The sequence below is a fragment of the Paroedura picta genome, chromosome 3, assembly GCF_049243985.1.
Source record: "Paroedura picta isolate Pp20150507F chromosome 3, Ppicta_v3.0, whole genome shotgun sequence".
In the NCBI taxonomy this organism is placed as follows: Eukaryota; Metazoa; Chordata; class Lepidosauria; order Squamata; family Gekkonidae; genus Paroedura; species Paroedura picta.
Genome location: NC_135371.1, coordinates 73,668,974 through 73,687,508, shown reverse-complemented (window position 1 = coordinate 73,687,508; position 18,535 = coordinate 73,668,974). Strand labels below are relative to the sequence as shown.

The 18,535-nt window shown below is 43.6% G+C and overlaps 2 protein-coding genes across 9 annotated transcripts in view; one reads left to right on the top strand and one right to left on the bottom strand.

Moving 5' to 3' along the window:
• The window catches only part of SOX30 (SRY-box transcription factor 30), a 40,520-nt gene extending 38,214 nt beyond the window's left edge, over window positions 1–2,306 (bottom strand). Inside the window, exon 1 of one of the 2 annotated variants that reach the window (XM_077326400.1) lies at window positions 1,074–2,306. In XM_077326400.1, coding sequence (XP_077182515.1) covers window positions 1,074–2,073 — 1,000 coding nt within the window. In that variant the 5' untranslated portion in view covers window positions 2,074–2,306. The remainder of the gene's footprint in view (window positions 1–1,073) is intronic. The other variant, XM_077326399.1, reaches the window with a different exon arrangement.
• A 499-nt stretch (window positions 2,307–2,805) lies between these two features.
• THG1L (tRNA-histidine guanylyltransferase 1 like) lies at window positions 2,806–17,080 on the top strand. 7 transcript variants are annotated; one of them, XM_077326414.1, is made up of 6 exons: window positions 2,806–3,148; window positions 4,204–4,380; window positions 5,628–5,797; window positions 6,625–6,713; window positions 8,348–8,455; window positions 16,771–17,080. In XM_077326414.1, the coding sequence occupies exons 1-6, from the start codon at window positions 3,033–3,035 to the stop codon at window positions 16,930–16,932; spliced, it is 822 nt and encodes a 273-aa protein (XP_077182529.1). In that variant the 5' UTR covers window positions 2,806–3,032; the 3' UTR covers window positions 16,933–17,080. The 7 variants fall into 7 exon arrangements, with proteins under 7 accessions (XP_077182529.1, XP_077182528.1, XP_077182530.1 ...); XM_077326413.1 differs by having other exon boundaries at window positions 2,806–3,232; XM_077326419.1 differs by having other exon boundaries at window positions 3,013–3,148; window positions 5,723–5,797.
• Window positions 17,081–18,535: the final 1,455 nt, after the last annotated feature.

Genomic DNA, 18,535 nt, shown 5'->3' with positions numbered 1-18,535 from the left:
CAAACCCACCTCACTGACCCAGTGTTGGACCTCTACTATGTTTATGGCAGCTCTTAAAAGGTCAACAGCAAAACAAATGTTCCTACTAATTTACATGAGATTTTATGCCCACCATAAATAATCGAGTCTGTGTAAACAAGTAACAAAGGATAAGATTTGGGTGTCAAGATTATACGGTGCAAGGCACTTTAGTTTTTGAGTGTAGATGGACCTGGTCCTTGAACAGTAAATGGGGAGACCTTTATGGAGATCTGTAACTATCCATAATTGTAAGGTCCAACATTTTCATTAACATTAAACAGTAGATGAGAGGAAGAGATATTTGGATTGAAGCCAAAACAAAGGTATAAGGTTAAACGAGACTAGATAAATTCATGGTGGATGAATTAGGTCTAGCTAGTTTGGCTAAGGGAAGCCTCCATGATCAGAAACAATAAACCTATGAATGCCTGGGCTGAAAGGCCTTTGTACCCTGTTGTCAGCTGGCTAGCCTGTATGAGCCAGAATGCTGGACTGGATGGACAGCTTGTCTGATCCAGTAAGGTTCTTATGTCCTTCTAGTGTAGCTTCCTGAATAAAAATACTCCCGTTTATAGTAAAAAGTGTTATGTAGAAACAAATAAACTTTTTGTTCCAAAGGTTTTTGAAGAATAGGACAAAAATCAATAAATCAAGCTAAATTATTGTGGCAGCAGGCATTCAGAGTCTGATATGGTAGATATAGCCCACAAAAACACGTCATGGTAACTTATCTTAGTCTTTAAGATGCCATGATTCTGATTTCTGATGCTATGATACCAACATGTTTTAGTGTGTGTGAAGTACTTTATCACTGTATTTTAATTTTAAACTGTGCCCTCTCTCTATTTTATATCTCAGAAAAGGTGAAAAATGTGACAGATGGGGTATAGTGCAAATTCACTTGCCTTTGCTTGATGCCTGCTTCATCTGCTAAAGTTGTATGTGAAGTTAAGTGTTTTACCTGCGTAACTGTGTAAGAATAGCTCTATTCCAGTATACACTTACAAACTCTGAACTAAAGAGTCACATGGCAGAATGCTCCTATCTAATACCTGCATCTGAAGGCAGCACTGTGAGGGGCACATCTTTCGTTTCAATTTTCACTGAAGGCTCCAGCAAAGTCTGCATTTTTAGGGGCACTTGTGTCACAGGCACTTTAGTCACTCTTATGAGTTCTGATGAAGGTGGTCCTTGGAACTGGATCCTGGCCCCAGGAGGGACTGGATGGAGTGTCATTGGAATCTTCAGTTCTTGAGGATGCTGTGCCCCAAGAGGCTGTGACGAAGCAGCATCTTTACTCACATGAGCCGGGCCATTGGAGGATGCTCGAGGCTTGGATGCCACCTCTCCTCTTCCCTGATAATTCTCATCAGGAGGTTCCACCAATTCAACTTTGATGGGCTCTTCTTTTCCAGAATACAAGGTTTCAGCATCACAATTTTCTTTACTGTTTGCCTCCTTTTTGAACTCCTCTGTCTCATCCGCATTTCCCACTCTGATTTCCACTGCACTTTTTGTTTTGCTACTACTCAAGGTCTGGCCCTCATTCTTTCCTCCATGACAGGCTGCAGCAGCTTTGTGTTCCCCTCTCCTCTTCAAGTTGCTGCTGCTGGTGGTCAAGAGTGCCTGGCTGTCTTGCTCCCGCACGCCTCTTGCTTGCCCCTTCTTCTGTTGATCCTTCTCCTGGACCGCACCCTGCTTCTCAAATTCCACAGGCTCCAGACTGACAATGGGCTGGAAAAGCTGCCTGCTGAGGCAAGTCTGCTCCCCCCAAAGGTGCTGCTGCTGGGGCTCTTTGCAGGAATCTTCTCCTGCCCTTGGAGGTTTCCCCTCCCTATAAAAGGCACTACTGGGCTTGGCCGAGAGGGGTTGCAAAAGATGATGTTGGATACCTTGCTTAGGGGGGAAGAGCAGCAGGGGAGAGTCCTTGGTCCCCTGACCGGAGAGAGAGTGCAAGATAAGGTGGTCCATGCGGGGCGTGCCCTGCAAAGCTGTGGGATGCAGGAGGCGGTGCTGCTCTAGGGGACTTTCTTCCTGCACCCCCTTTTCCATGCCTCAGCCCGCCTCCAGGAGTGGGATTGTTGAGGGATTATGAGCTCAGCCGCCTCCCTCTGTTACTGCCCGTTTGTTTCCTGCGGTTGGCTGGCAAACGTTCTCAGCTCGCCCTCCCCCACGCGAAGAGACACGCGCAGCGCTTAGACTCCACCTTCAGGCTCGCGGGAGCCTTGCGCCGCCCGAGCAGCAGTAAGAAGTGGCACCCGCGGGGCTCCACGTGCCTTACTTTTCCCTCTTTCAGCCTGTTTCCTGGAGGTCACTATGGTTACTCCGGCAGGCGCGTCACAATGGAGTCGCCAGGGAAACCCGCTGAAAGTGTACTTCCCCCCTCCCCCAGTGGCCCTGCTTTTGTCCATCGCGTTATTTGGCGTTGCGCGGGCTCTCGGCTTGAACGAACGCATGAACGCAAGCGGCGTAAGGATATGTGAAGGCCCGTGAGGTTCTTTGTACAAGTGCGTCCCCCGCCCCGCAGAACAGCCACTTTGCATTTTCGGTGCAGGGAGACCAGCCAATAACAGGGACCTGGAAAACGATGTCCCTGCAGTTTTGAACAGTTTTGAAAGGATGCTTCTCGTCACCCCTTGCGGATGGAGCTGGAACCAAGGCTCCGACCTGGTACGCACTTCGAGCCTGGCCTTCACAATCCATTCAATTTTGGACATTAGGGCCCGGCCCGGCTCTCCATTTCCCCGCCTCCGCGCTCCGGATAATTGCAGTGGAGTAGCTGAGTTCACCTATTGCACTAGAATCCTGCCCGCCCACACTAGCGGCGCCTGAAGGAGTGAGCGTGCACACGGCAGCTGATCCCTCGGAGAAAATTCTGCCGGTCTGAACGACACCCCTGGGACTCCAACTGCGCCAGCCGCCTAGCGGTTAGCGGCGAAGATTTCACTTTATCATAGAGAGGGGCGCTCGACCCGCTCCCTTCCGGTTGCCTCTGGAGGCGATTTCCGCCGATGTTCGCGTGGCCTAGGTTTCTTCCTGCTCGTGCTGCGGCGGCCTCCAGCGTTGCTCTCGGAGGCTGCGCGTGGTCCCCTGGCAGGCACGTCGCCATGGCAAAGAGCAAGTTCGAGTACGTGCGGGAGTTCGAAACGAACGAGACCTGTTTGCCAAACTGCTGGGTGGTCGTCCGCATAGACGGCCGCAGCTTCCACCGGTAGGGACGGCCTCTGCCACGGTTGCCATGGGCGACGGCGACTCTCGTGGGAGCGAGGCGGTGTGGGGAGGGGGAAGGTGGCTATGATAATTTTTGTTTTAACATGTCGAAGTTCCCCTTCCACTTTCAGTGCAAGACCGGTGCCCGATTCAGGGTGGAGTTACATTACATGGTAGTATCCTGGGGTTGATCTTTGAGCCTTTCCCTGTGATATCTGCATGCGCTTTTCATTTTCTAAAAGGAAAAGTAGTACGGGATCACCAGTTCTGGTTCCCAGCTCTGGGTTGGGAAATACCTGGAGTCTTTGGGGGTGGAGCCGGGAGGGGATGGGCTTTGGGGCGGGGAGAGACCTCAGTGGAGTATAACACTATGGAGTCCACCCAGGGAGACTGGTCTAGAGATGAGGTAGGAGTCCAGGAGGTCTCTGGGTCCTAGGTGGGGACTGGCAATCCCTGGCACCAATACACCCCTATACATTACTGTAAGGATTACTGTTGTCACTTTCTGGGCAACTGTGAAACTATATGTCCGAAGTACATAAAATGGTATTGATTTTTTAAAAGGTTGGTAGTGTTTGAATTAAGTATCCAGGACATGTTTTCATTCCTTGTATTAAAATACCTCCCCCCTATACATATGTACACAAATATATACACATACAAAACTTGTCTAGAATCTACAGATATGTATATTGTATGGGTTAGCGAATTCTGAAAAGAAGCATTTCCATTTCTGCTTCCATATAAATTAAAAAGCAAAATAATGTCTACAATAGCAAGACAATTGTTTCACCTCGTTGTGGAAGATGGTGATTTGTGAATTACTAGTGAGGCTCTTAGAATTATCTCTGGCCATTTTATAACTATTTTTAAGTACCCTGGGTGGTTGTACAGCAGATACAATTGTGATAGGTCCAGCTGTGTCATTTTGAATACATTTGACATTAAATATGTATTCCTCCCCCTCTTAAGTTTTGCTGAGCAGCATGGTTTCCAGAAACCCAATGATGACCGTGCCCTTCATTTAATGAACAAATGTGCCCAAACTGTAATGCAGGACCTAGAGGATATCACAATTTCTTATGGACAAAGTGATGAATACAGCTTCGTTTTCAAAAAAAGAAGTAATTGGTTTAAGAGGCGTTCTAGGTAACTGGCATTGTTGTTGTTGTTATTTATTTATATACCGCCTTTCCTAAATCAGCTCAGGGCAGTGTACAGATCAGATCTATAATACACAGAATTCCTTCACTCTCTTCAGTTTCTTCCTTTATATGTTGTTGTTATAGAGATATTAGCATATTTACTCCTATAAAATGCTGTTTTCTAATTTTGGGGTGGGGCAGGTGCTATCACATTACAGTAACAAGTAGTGTTAGAAAGCTAGTAAATGTAATAATGTAAAGGGAACACCTGAAGATGTTAGCACTTACATTGGCATCCACTTTAGCCTGCAGAAAACCAAGGATTTTAAAAGTTAGTTTACCCAAGTATCCTTGGGTACTGGTGCTATATATTCCCTGCAGAAGCTATTACTCCAAGCCAAGAAAAGGCTTGTAACATTCTATGCCCCAGCAGCTTTCTGCACCACCAAGAAGTGAGTTAAGAGTCACGTTGTTTGAGAAACTATGTTCATGAGACTATTCATAACTGATGTTGCTTGAGAGGAACAGTTTTTCCACCAACTGTTTCCCTAGGGCTTACTGTGCCTCCTGTAAGGACAGTGGCAGGAGGAGAACCAGAGAGCTCAGCAGATACTTTAATAGCCCTAGTCCCCTACAGTGTAGTCAGTGATCCCCAACTTTTTAATCATCGGTGACCCGTCAATGTTTGACAATTTTACTGAGGCCAGGGGAGGGGGGTCTTTTGCCAAGGGATGTCGCCGCCACCTGAGCCCCTGCTCCACTTGCTTTCCTGCCGGTGCCCCTGACTTCCCGCTGCCTGCTGTGGGGCGCTGCCAGCAGCAGTTGTGCAGTGCCATGCTGAGGGGGAGCCCCAGCCATGACAGCCACCGGAGAGCATCAAAGGTAAGCCGGTGGCAGAGTGGCAGGGCAGCCCCCGAGGCAGCAGCCAGGGAAGAGGACAAGGAGGAGCCGCGGCCCGGTACCGACTGATCAACGGACTGGTACCGGTCCCTGGATCGGGGGTTGGAGACCACTGCCCTACATAACTACTCCTGTGTTCTGTCAGAAGTCATATTTCTTGTATTGGCATAAGCTGAATACGATGCCTCGGAAGTCAATTGAAAAATGGAGGATTAACTTCTTAAATACACTTCCTCTTAGGAATAAATTATTTGAAACTAGAAGCATATTATTACATTATGTGACAGATAATCTAGTGATACTAATGTATCTTTCTTAATGTGTCCTTTCTCTTTTTATTTTGTTTGCAAGCAAGTTCATGACTCTTGTGGTTTCTCAGTTTGCCGCCAGCTATGTTTTCTATTGGAAAGATTACTTTGTGGACCAGCCTCTTTTGTATCCACCAGGATTTGATGGACGTGTTGTACTCTATCCTAGTGACCAGAATCTAAAGGACTATCTCAGTTGGAGACAGGCTGATTGTAAGCATTGTTTTGCAAACTAGGGAAATCCCCAGTCTCTTTCTTATTAAATAGCTGGCTCATCATGGCCATAACCATGAAGCGTGGGAAGCTGCAACCCTACAACATTCTGTGGGTCCTATGCTTGTTTTAAAATGTCTCCAGCTTACACAGTTATGGAGATGCCATTACCTGAATAGCCCAAGCAAGCCCAATCCCATCAGATAGGCCAAATTGGGCTGACCCTGGCTAGTATTTGGCTGGGAGACCTCCAAGAAGTTGGGTGGTAGTTTCTTCAAGGAACACTAGGGGTCATGGCATGGAGACAGGCAATGGTAAATGACCTGTAGATGTCCCTTGCCTGGTTGCCAGGCAATCCTTGGAACTCCTAGCATACATGCCTTATCATAAATAAATAACTATAGTTAACGGAGATATAATAAAGCACATAAAATAGTATTGTATCCAGTTTACAGGAAGATGTGAACCACTTCTGTTTTAGTTTTTCTGCAATGAGTACAGTAACAATATGAAGGAGGAGGCATGATTTCTGTACATCTTTTGACAAGAACAAGTTTTTCCACTTCAGTTAACTTTGGCTGTGATTTTTCATTTAAACATATTAAGCATGCACTTATTAACCAGGAAAAGCAGACGTACAGGGTGAAATTCTTTACTTTAAAAATATGTTGTATGGATTTATAGTTGGATCATCTGCAGTAAAATATGTTGTGGAAATAAAATACTGCTGTTTATAATACCTTTATCAATACTGTTATTATTTTACCAAGATAAACTTGTTTAATATAATTCCCAATCCAGACTCTGAAAATAGTCTGTCATTACAGGCCACATTAATAATCTCTACAATACAGTATTTTGGAGTCTTGTACAGAAAAGTGGCTTGACACCTGTAGAGGCACAAAAGAGATTACAGGTAAGATTCTTTCTTTGGTATAAGGTTCATTTTTTGTAGGATACTTTCTTCGACGCAAGGTTGTTAGTTGCTTGTGTTTAATGCCAGCAGTGTCTGCAGTTCATACTATTCCATACAAGAGTTCTGGTAGGCTGACTTTTTAAGTAGTGATATAATATGCCATGTCTCTTTAGATCTGCTGTTCTTGTTTGAGCACTTATTTCTTTCGTTTTGTTCTTGATTTCAGGTAATGAGGATGATCAGATAGTGAACAAATCATGGTCAGTAAGCATTATAAATAGTGTTTGTAAGCTAAACTTGGATTCTTATTAGAATTATCAAAATTTAAAATGCTCCTCCAATTATGTGCCTCAAAATTAGGACATTTCAGAAGGAAAAATTGAGATTGGACATTAAGGCTAGATTGTATGCTCTCACTACTAATAGTGAAGTTATATCATGAAACAACCACTAGAATAACTATATAACAGGTTCTATTACTGTGGCTTTCCCCCCGCAATAAAAATAAAATGGATGGCTGAAAGATTTGCTGAGGAAGCTTGAGGAAGGGGAGATATGTTTGTAATAATATATACAATGAATAAATACAATTTCTTTTACATCTTTTATATACCAGAAAGAACAACCATAACAGCTTCTAGATCAATTCCGTTTTCATTGGCTTCATCAGTGGTTGAAACCTCCAATCCTCCAGAAACAGTTTGTAGTATCAAAGGTGGCAAAATCCTATTGCCTTTCCTTATATTACTATTGTTAATATTTTAGTATCAATCGGCCATAGGCTTTCTAGGGCAGTGGTCCCCAACATTTTTGAGGCTGGGGACCGGCAGCAGCAGGGAGGGCAATTGCGGCACTTTCGCGCATGTGCAGCCCTGCTTCCCTCTCCCCCCCCCTCCCGCAGTAAGAAGCTTCCTGGGCCGCAAGCTTGCCCGGTGGTTGGGGACCACTACTCTAGGGTACTGCAGGGAACGCTAGTCAACGACCACTCCCTATAAAAATAAAATGAGTGGCTGAAAGATTTGCTGAGGAAGCTTGAAGAAGGGGAGAAGCAAAGAGAAGGGGAACTTGATAGATAAATTTTGAGGGTCTATTTGGGAAGGGAAGTAGAACTGGACAGAGATAAAGCGCGCTGTGCATGTTTTGACAAGGAGGCCTGGGATTTTGGTTTCAGCAATGATGAAATTAGGTTTGAGAACAAAATCAACCTTGAGAATGGAGGATGTGGAATGTTCTCTGTATGTTCCTGGATTTATTTGGGTACAAATAGGAGAAGCAGTAATATTGGCTGAAAATGGTATATGGTGTGGGTGGAGAATATATATGCAGGTCTGATTAGGACATCAGATACTGAGTTTCAATGTTCCTGTAGAATGCAATTTAACAAGTTAGCTAAAGGAGGGAGAAAAAAATCCTTTTTTGTCCGGTTGTAAGTCCAGTTGTCCAGAAGTATCAATGAATTCTGAATGCACTTGTAGAAGCAAGACTTGGAAAATATTTTACAAAATTCAGGGCTCATATAGACCCTTGAGTAGAAAATTATTGGATGATATAATGTATTCTTGTGATAATGTCCCAAAGTGAAAATGTGGTTTTTGTCATCATGAATGTGATATGATTTTCCTTTCCTCCTTCAGGGAACACTTGCAGGTGATAAGAATGAAATTTTATTTTCTGAATTCAACATTAACTACAACAATGAACCGTTGATGTACAGAAAAGGAACAGTTCTGGTGTGGCAAAAGGTAAAATCATTTATACATGCACCTATGTGGGTATAAAATGGCATCATGGTGTTTATTAAAAAATTATGCAATGTATCTTGGGATTTTGTGAAAAGTAAAGAGTCTTTTACCAATTGCCCATGTACTGAGCTCACCGCTATATTTTTATTAATTCAAAACATTTATTAGTTGCTTTATCCCTTGCAGAACACAGGGTGGCTTATTCAAAAACACAATAAAAACAAAAAAAATGTCAATTATAAAAACACATAGAAAGTCGCAGTTTTAAAACTCCACTTAGGACTGCCAATAAAAAACTGAATAAATCAAAATGCAGTGCTAAATAAAACTGTCTTCAACTGCCTCCAGAAGCTTGAGAGTGAGGGGGCCAGGCACATCTCCCTTGGAGATGGTTCCATAATTGTGGAGCTGCCTTTGAAAAGTCCCTCTCTCATGCCCACCAGATGAGCTTCTTTGATTGGTGGGACAGTCAGGATGGCCTCTCTCTGTGATTTTAATTCCCAGGTAGGAATGTATAAGAGAAGATGGCCTTTCATGTACCCTGATCCCAAGCCATGTAGGGATTTAAAAGACAATGCTAACCGTGAATTGGGCTCAGGAGTGGGTCATAACTGTAGCTCAGGAGTGTAATTGCTATAGTATTGGAGTCATATGATCCCAGTAGCTGGTTCAAACCAACAGTTTAGCTGCAGCATTCTGCATTAGCTGCAACTTTTCAAGACTCTTCAAGATTAGTCCCAAGAGGAGTTCATTGCAGTATTCCAGTCTAGATGTAGTATTCCAATGTAGCATTCCAATGTAGTCTAGATCTGATTGACCCAGGAATGGTAGCATATGGAGCACCAGCCAAAGCTGGACAAAGCTGGCTGAGTGCTGCTTGACAAAGGTGATTGCTGTGTCAAGCAGCACACACAAACTGCATACCTGGCTTTTCAATGGCAGTATAACCCCATGCCAGACAGGAGAGATTTCAAGTCCCTAGCCTGCTTTTTTGTTAACCCAGAGAACTTCAGTCTTGTCAGAATTAAGTTTCAACTAGTTCACTCTCATCCAGCCCACTGCTGACTTCAGGCACTAGTTCAGAGCATGGCATTCCCATTTGAAGTAGTGCTTATTACTAGAACTGAAATGCTGGAGCTTTTTTAATGGCTAATTCTAGTTTCAAGTACAGCTAATTCAAGAAACCCAGTAGTTATTACTCCTGCTCAGGAAGTTGGAAAAGGACAGATGTACAGAGTTGTCTGTGTTCAGCTGGAATACCTGTACCTTTTTATATAATGAAATACCTTCACCTGTCCCTGCACGTTTCACTTTTTTCCCCATTTTAATCTAGGCTGTCTGCATTAGGCACTAAATACCACAATGTTTTGTTCTTTAAGTAAAAAGTTTATTCAGTTAAGTCACAAATTCTGCTTGTATTTATAATAATATTTATAATATAGTTACAAACATGGGTTATTTGCATGGGTTATTTGATCTGTGATGTTAGGTGCAACATCATTTTGTGACATGAACCCCACCTCCCCACACACGCACACACTGTACACTCAGTTAATGCATTGAGGAAGAGGAGGCATAAGTATTTTGCCTCCATCTCATGATTAATTCAAGCAGCCATGACTAGCTGGCTCATATGATCCAGTCCTGTCATTGAATTCAACTTGGATGACCATCATGGATACTGGGTCCTTTCTCAGCATTTTGGTATCCCAGTATGCCCCATCAATATTCATGGATTTTACCATTCCTGATGGATTCAAGTGGATAGCTGTGTTGGTCTCTAGTAGCACAACAAAATTTGAGTCCAATAGCACCTTTAAGACCAACCAAGAGTAATCACATCACACCTTGAATAAATCTTTGTTTTCCATTCATGGTTACCCTGGGAATGGATCCTGTGCAAGAGGACAGGAGGTGCTATAACAGCAATATGAAAATGTTTGACTTTTACCTGTACATGTATGCATTAAAACAGGTTTAGAACAAAACCATATCTGCTCTTAGGGAAATAAATAAGGTGGCAATTATGGCGAGGAAACATCCCTTGGATATTTTCATAGTATGATCAAACTTTGGAAATACTATGTTGGATCCAGTACTTTTTCTGAGAGCAGAAGATCTTTACTTAAATAGAGGGGGGGAAATAGCCACTGAATTTTCTCTCACATTACAGACTCCTACAGTGTACTCCATGCCCTTTCAAGAGTCCCTATTGTACAATGAAGGGCGTATGATCTTACCTATAATTGATGGCTATATATCTTATTACAACTTTCTCTCTTTGTATTACATTTCCTATTTTGAAGCAAGCACATCTGTCCCTCTTAATAAAACAGTAAGGAGTGTTGGGGTGGGCTGAGTCCATGATCAAAACTCCTGGATTGGCCTCTTGGCCCTGGACTGACAAGCGGAGGGGCCAGTCGGAAGGCATGAAGCACCTTCCGATTGGGCCCTCTCCAGGACAGACCAGAGTTCCAGGGTAATCAGGAGACATTGCTGACAATCTGTTCCTGACCACCGCAGAGAGAGGAGGTCAGTAGGGCTGCCAAGGGGATGAGAACAGAGACTTGGACAGGCTGCGTCAGCCCTTTTCGCCCCAAGGCTGTCCTAACTGTCATGTCCAACTGTAAATTTGCCTCAGAACCCTGACAGAGCTGGCAGGAGGCTGGAGAGTGTGATCCCACTCCTTCCCTCCCTTCAGGCCTGCTGGGAAGGAGACTTTAACAGCCCCTGACTGAGGGGAGGGAGGCGTTTCCAAGAGCAATGCAGGGGAGCCTGAGGGCATTCCTTCTGAGGGAGGGGAACTTTCCCCTTCTGCCAAACAGGTGGCTCACAGGGAGGCCACAGAAAAGCCCCTTCTCACTTAAAATACTGCTCTGCCTGGGGGTTAGACACAGCCAAGCCATGTGTCTTTCTTCTTTGCAACTCTCTGCAGATTTGAGGCCACTGCACTGCGTTATTCTGCACAGGAAACTGGCTCTTTTGTCTCCTGTTTCATCGGCACAACAACCCTGTGCAGTAGGCCTCAAGTCTTTCAATTCAACAACAACCTGTGTGGGAGGCCTTAAATGTTTCTTCTCTACCACAACCCTGTCCAAAGTAGCCCCTTCTGCCTGGGGAGCTGATCTTTATACTCTGCAGGTGAGCTGATCTTTATACTCTCCAGGAGCTCTCCAGGCCACACTTGGAGGTTGGCTACCCCTGGGTTGGAAATATTCCTGGAGGTTTGGAGGCAGGACTTCAAAATCGTACAATGCTTCAGAGTCCAGCCTTCAAAGGAGCCATTTTTGCCTGCAGTTGGGAGGAAGTTGTGCAGGTGTGTCCTCCTGGAAGTTGTGCAGGTGTGTCCTCCTGGACTATGGGCTATGGCCAGCCCTTACCAGCAACTGTTCGTATTCTGGGGCGCAGATAGGCAGACCAGCATCAGTCCTGTGAGTCTGGAAAATGCAGCAAGATCTAAATAAATATTTACAGCCTTTGGGTAGTAAACAACAGGGTACAAAAATCTGTTCTTCTATGGAGCAACCATGAAAGAAGCATGTGGGCACATCACATTTTATCAACAGTGAAAAAATGGAGAAGAAGGAACAGGGTGGATACCTATGTACTGTGACTACCCCATGTGTATTAGGACAGAGAGGCATTTCGGTGTCTGTGGCCTAATTCACACAAAAAGGGAAACAACACAGAACTGGGAGGAATTGGTTGCCATGTAATCTTCCCCTAAGAAGAGTCTCCAGTCTAATTTTCCCTTCACATATCACATGGCTCTGGAAAGCTCATCTGTAACCACTATGCCACAATTCCCAAAGGTCAGTCCTCTCCCACACTCAACGAACATTCCAAATCACAGGTTCTTGGCACCCATCTCTCCACACCCATGCCCTCATTTGCCACCACGCCACCACAACCTCCCACACAACACACACATTCAACCCCATGCCCTTACAGACTGGACAACTCCTCCCCTTCCTCTTTCCACTGCCAAGCTCTAGCTCTAGCACCCGTTGTATTCTTGGATAAGGCCATTTCAAGAGTCAGACAAAGAAATGGATTGCTGCCACGCGTGCGTGGGCCCCAGGGCCGCCCTCTCCCCCCACTCCAGAGCAGCGGTCCACGGCAGCCAAAAGGTTGCGGACCGCTGCTCTAAACTATCTTGGATACATAAAGTGGAAACACTGGGTATATATATTTTAAAATAATTCTTTAGGCAATTTACACTCTGTGTTTGGAATGGGAAAGTCAGATCCATGAATGAAGTTTACTGAACAGCTTCTCACAGAACAAATTTAGAGTCCACTGGCACCTGTAAAACCAACAAAGTTTTATCCAATGTATGAGCTTTCATGTGCACATTTCATATAATCATAGAGTTGGACGGGGCCATCCAGTCCAACCCCCTGCTCAACGCAGGATCAGCCCAAAGCCTCCTAAAGCATCCAGAAAAGTCGGCATCCAACCTTTGCTTGAAGATTGCCAGTGAAGGGGAGCCACCACCTCCCCAGGCAGCCAATTCCACTGCTGAACTACTCTGACTGTGAATTCCCCCCCCCCTGATATTTAGCCTATATCGTTGTACTTGTAGTTTAAACCCATTACTGCGTGTCCTTTCTTCTGCAGCCAATGGGAACAGCATCCTGCCCTCCTCCAAATGACAACCTTTCAAATACTTAAAGAGGGCTATCATGTCCCCTCTCAACCTCCTTTTCTCCAGGCTGAACATTCCCAAGTCTCTCAAACTATCTTCATAGGGCTTGGTCCCTGGGCCCCAGATCATCCTCTTTGCTATCGACTGTACCCTTCCAATTTTATCTACGTCCTTCTTGAAGTGAGGCCTCCAGAACTGCACACAGTACTCCAGGTGTGGTCTGACCAGTGCCGTATACAATGGGACTATGACATCTTGTGATTTTGATGTGATGCCCCTGTTGATACAGCTGAAAATGGCATTTGCCTTTTTTATCACTGCATCACACTGCCTGCTCATGTTTAGTTTATAATCCACAAGTACCCCAAGGTCTCGTTCACACACAGTGTTACCTAGAAGCGTATCCCCCATCCAGTAGGCATGCTTTTCATTTTTCTGACCCGGATGCAGAACTTTACACTTACCTTTATTAAATTGCATCTTGTTCTGATTTGCCCATTTTTCCATTCTGTTCAGATCTCGTTGAACTCTGTCTCTATCTTCTGGAGTATTTGCCAGTCCTCCCAATTTGGTGCCATCTACAAACTTGATGAGTAGTCCCTCCACCCCCTCATCTGAATCATTAATAAATATGTTAAAAAGTACCGGGCCGAGCCCTGAGGTACCCCGCTACTCACCTCCCTCCAGTCTGATGAAACACCATTGACAACAACTCTTTGAGTGTGATTCTCTAACCAATTCCCTGAAAATCCAGATTGCAGTCCTTCTATTTATCCATCAGAACATCATGGGGAACCTTATCAAAACTTTACTAAAATCCAAGTAAACGACATCAACCGAATTTCCATGATTCAGCAAACCTGTTACTTGGTCAAAAAAGGAAACTAGGTTGATCTGACAGGACCTGTTGGAGACAAATCCATGCTGACTTCCTTGGATCACCAAATTGTCCTCCAGATGTTTGCAGATCTATTCAATATCTATTCCATTATCTTTCCCACAACAGAGGTCAGACTCACTGGTCTGTAGTTTCCCGGGTCATCCTTCCTCCCTTTTTTGAAGATCGGGATAATGTTTGCTCTCTTTCACTCCTCCGGGACATCTCCAGTCCTTAAAGAGGTCCCGAAGATGATGGACAAGGGTTCTGCAAGTTCTCCGGAAAGTTCTTTGAGCACTCTCGGGTGCATTTCATCCGGCCCAGGGGATTTGAACTCATCCAGTGCAGCTAAATGCCTCTTGACAACCTCTCTGTCCATGTCAACCTGCCACCCAGTCACTATCTCTTGGTTACTGCCATCTCTAGATGTGCCTAAACCCTTTGACCTGTGGGGGAAAACAGATGCAAAATAGGCGCTAAGCCTTTCTGCTTTCTCTTCATCTTCCATTAGAGTTTGTCCATCTGCATTCAGCAGTGGGCCTACTGCCTCCTTTACGTTTGCTCCTCACATAACTGAAAAATCTTGTTACAATGGGCTTCCCTGGTCAATCTTAGCTTACTCTCACCTTTGGCCTTTCTGGTGATTGATCTACAGTGCCTAGTAACCTGTAAGTACTCTTCTTTAGATCTCTGTTCTTCTCTCCATTTCCTGAACATTTTCCTTTTCTTTCTTAGTTCCTCTTGAAGTTCTCTGTTCATCCAAATAGGCTTCTTAGAGCTCCTGCAGTGTTTTCGTCTTTCTGGGATAGTAATTGATTGAGCATGCAATAGCTCTTTTTTGAGTAGTGCCCCCCCTTCACATGCCCCCTTCCCTTCCAGCATTCTTGTTCATGGTATGACACTCATCATGTCTCTGAGTTTATTAAAGTTTGCCCTACGAAAATCCAACATCCGCGTCTGGCTACAACCTTCCTTGCCTCCCCATCTCAAAAGGAATTCTATGAGGACATGGTCACTTCCCCCTAGGGTCCCCACCTCCTCCACCTCATCCACCAACTCTTGCCTGTTGGTCAGTATTAAGTCCAATATGGCTGAACCTCTTGTGGGTTCATCTACCATTTGATAAATGAAATTGTCAGCCAGGTAAATCAGAAAGTTGCATGACTGAGGACACTTTGCAGAGTTTGTTTCCCAGCACACATATGGGAAATTGAAGTCACCCATGATGACAAAGTCCTGCCGCTTGGATATTTTCTCAAGCTGCTCACAAAGTGCAGCATCCACATCCTCTTGGTCAGGCGATCGGTAGCAGACACCAACCACCACACTGTTTGTTTTCCCCTCACTTATTTTCACCCAGATGCTTTCCACTGTAGATATTCCTTCACTAGAATTTCCTGACAGATAAGACCTTTCCTTACATACAGTGCCACTCCTCTACCTCTTCGATCTATTCTGTTTTTTCTGACCAGTTCATATCCATCCACTGTTACATTCAATATTTCCTCAGATATAATATTTCTTCAGATATAATGTCATGGAATGGAAGTAATCAGTTAAAACTTATAGGTAGCATGTGAGAATAAATTATTTGAATAAGTAGATTGTAATGCAACTATGACTAGTGTAATGCAATGTAGTTCGGAATTGTGTGTATGTATGTATGTATGTATGTATGCGGGTGTATATATTCTGGATGGTGCTCCACCTTCCACTTCCCACTGAGTCTTGAGGGCTGCAGATCCATGCTGTGAGAGCTGCCCCTGCCAGGTCCTGGGGAGGGGGAGGCCATCCGCAGAGTTCTCCCACTCCACCCCCCTAATCTAGCTCCCATTGTATTTCTTGGCCCCTAGAACATAAACTAAACCTTTGCTGGTCTTAAAGGCAGCACTGGACTCTAATTTGTTCTGTTGCTTCAGATCAACACAGCTACCCACTTGAATCTGGCTTCTCACAGCTTATTTTGTCTCATAATGTTTGTGATACTGATGATGCAGTCCTAAACAAAGCATAGTGTTCTGAGTGTCATGTAGCCCCTCTCCCTGGGATATATGCCTGCTTCTTCCAGGGACCATTACTTTGATCTTGCAGTGGCTGTTAGCCATTCTCCTTTCCCTGCTCCCATCTTTGGTTTACAGGTAGTCCTGCTTCTTTGTAGCGTTATTTGTATCTGCTTGTCTGAAGACCAAATGGCCATACCACATCATTGGCCCCGGGATGTCATCTCTCTTCTCTGGCTTTACTTTGGAGATAAGGACCTTTAATAAATAGCTTTTGCTTCAGCTCTTTTGTGTCCTTCGGAATTGCATCCTTGATTCATGGCACGGATTGCCCTTGGAAAATTCTGTTCTGGGCTGCTTTTGGGTTGGGTGGGGAGATACATGAGGAATAAAGTCAGTCCTTTCAAATGTACATGCCACTAGACAATAAATCTAAAGCATACATGCTGCAGCAGAAACTGTCTTAGAAAAGGGGGAGGACCTCATATACAAACATGTCAAACAAGCTTGTAGAGTCAGACTGCTGGTCCATGTACCTAAGAATTGTTACTGGCAGAGGAGACCCCGGAGACCCACTTGCAGACAGCACCTGCCATCTGTAGTTTATGTAAGTACTTACTTTAAAATCTCTCTTTAAAATCAAGTGCTCATCATACATAGGGCAGGACGGGTTTCAGATAAGCAGCTGATTTGGTTAAATTTTGTAATATTATAAATGTGACTATTGAATAGCTTTCTAGCCATGTAGTACTTCAATTCTGTTATTTTTCATTGTCATTTGAATTTATAGGTAAATCAAGTTATTAGAAAAAAAGTTAAAATTCCCAAAGAAACAGAAGATGAAGAAGTTGAAGTGACCCGGCTAAAGAAAACACCAGTACCTTTGAATTGTGACATTATTGGGGATCAGTTCTGGGACCAGTATCCTGAAATCCTAGCTGATGATAGCTGATTGTTTCTGTTCCTTATCTGGATTTTGGTGTGAACGACTGTGGCTAGCTTGTTGTGCAAGGACTGTATCAGCGATGAATGGAAAATTTAGATGGCCCAATATGAATATTATGGTATAAAAAATAAATCCATGTTTTATCTTCTAAAAAGCTATGTTAATGTTGATATTTATAATGTGGTGGTGTAGTGTTTCTCTTGTGAGGTGCTGTATAACAATAACATAATGGAAAAGGAATGCCTTTAATTTAAGTTACTGTCCTCAAAGGCACTCTGCTACTGCAAATCCGGTGAGATGTTAAGCTGCCCACTGTAAACTCAGAAAACATTTAGACTCCTACTTCAAATTAAGTTCTATCATCAGGAAACCAAGTTACAAATTATCCTAGTTGCTAATGTCTCTGGATTATACGAGTGATAAACAAAATACCCTGGCAAGTAGCTGAAACTAATTAGGAAGTTTTCTCTCCAGTGTAAATTAGTCCTGGCCTTTTTAAAAGCTCTGGAAACATAATTTCCCCCCGTAATATTACATTTATTGTTTGGACTTTCCCCTCGCTGCTTTACTGATTATTAGAAAAGGTCTCAGGTGGCCAAACTGGAGTAATCAAGTTATTGCATAAGAGGGATATCACAACAGGACATGTTTGCAGGTCATGCTCTCATTTTGCTGCTGCCTGGGAAGCTACTCAGTTCCTGCTGTTGAGGACTGGCAACCAACTTGCAAAAAGTTGGTGTTTCCTGTTCAGAGAGTTTGTGTTGATCTCCTGCATCTCCCTGCTTCAGAACCATGAAATAACAAGACGTGCCAAAAGAAAAAAAGATGACGCATTTTGGAACAGTTGTGAGACATGAGCACCTGCCTGTGCATAGTCTGGCCTATGACACAGACTGGAAGAAAATGAAATGAGTTTTCTCTTGCTCACATCCTCTTCCTCATCTGCTGCCTTTTTTTATTGTGTCTTTAAACATGAGAATATATGCAAGAAATAGGCATTTTAGTATTATATGAAAGCCTTTGTAAGAAAAGCTGTAATAATTTTAAAAACCTGATCTGAAGTTGTGACCATTTTCTGTTCTTCATTGATGCATTTAGATACTTTCAGATCATTTTAATGACTAGTATTGAAATAATGAACATGTCTGGATTGATTTATAGTATTTGTAATTTTTAAAGTAAATAGTATGTATTGCTATAGCTCAGAGATAAATCTTTACAACACTGAACATGGTGGGTAAGTATGTATATACAATAGCAGAATAATTAGGATAAGTTGTATGCAACAGGTACAGCTGCCTGAGTACTGTACTACAATGAATTAGTTTATAGTAACCTTTTGAATTTTCTATATAGTCATGCACAGAAATACTTATTCTAGTTACTCTGTGGCAAGACAAGACAATGTCTTGTATTATCATTCCACTTTAAATGCCTTTATATATATCATTCCACTATAAATGCCTTTGAGTTTTTGCTTTTTCTTAACAAGGTGAAGTGCTGGAATCATAGTAGAAATTTGTCCAGTTGTCATTTTGACAGTCCATGATGTGTTGGTTTAGCTTGAAAGGTTTTCATTTGAATTAGTGGAGAGTCCCTGCAGGCACTC

What these genes read in the sequence shown, in the direction of transcription:
- THG1L (XM_077326413.1), top strand. Translation starts at nt 3,033, where the DNA reads ATGTTCGCGTGGCCTAGGTTTCTTCCTGCTCGTGCTGCGGCGGCCTCC. An exon ending in CAGTTGGAGACAGGCTGATT is followed by an intron (nt 5,798 to 6,624) that starts GTAAGCATTGTT and finishes CTGTCATTACAG; the next exon opens with GCCACATTAATAATCTCTAC. An exon ending in CAGTTCTGGTGTGGCAAAAG is followed by an intron (nt 8,456 to 16,770) that starts GTAAAATCATTT and finishes TTGAATTTATAG; the next exon opens with GTAAATCAAGTTATTAGAAA.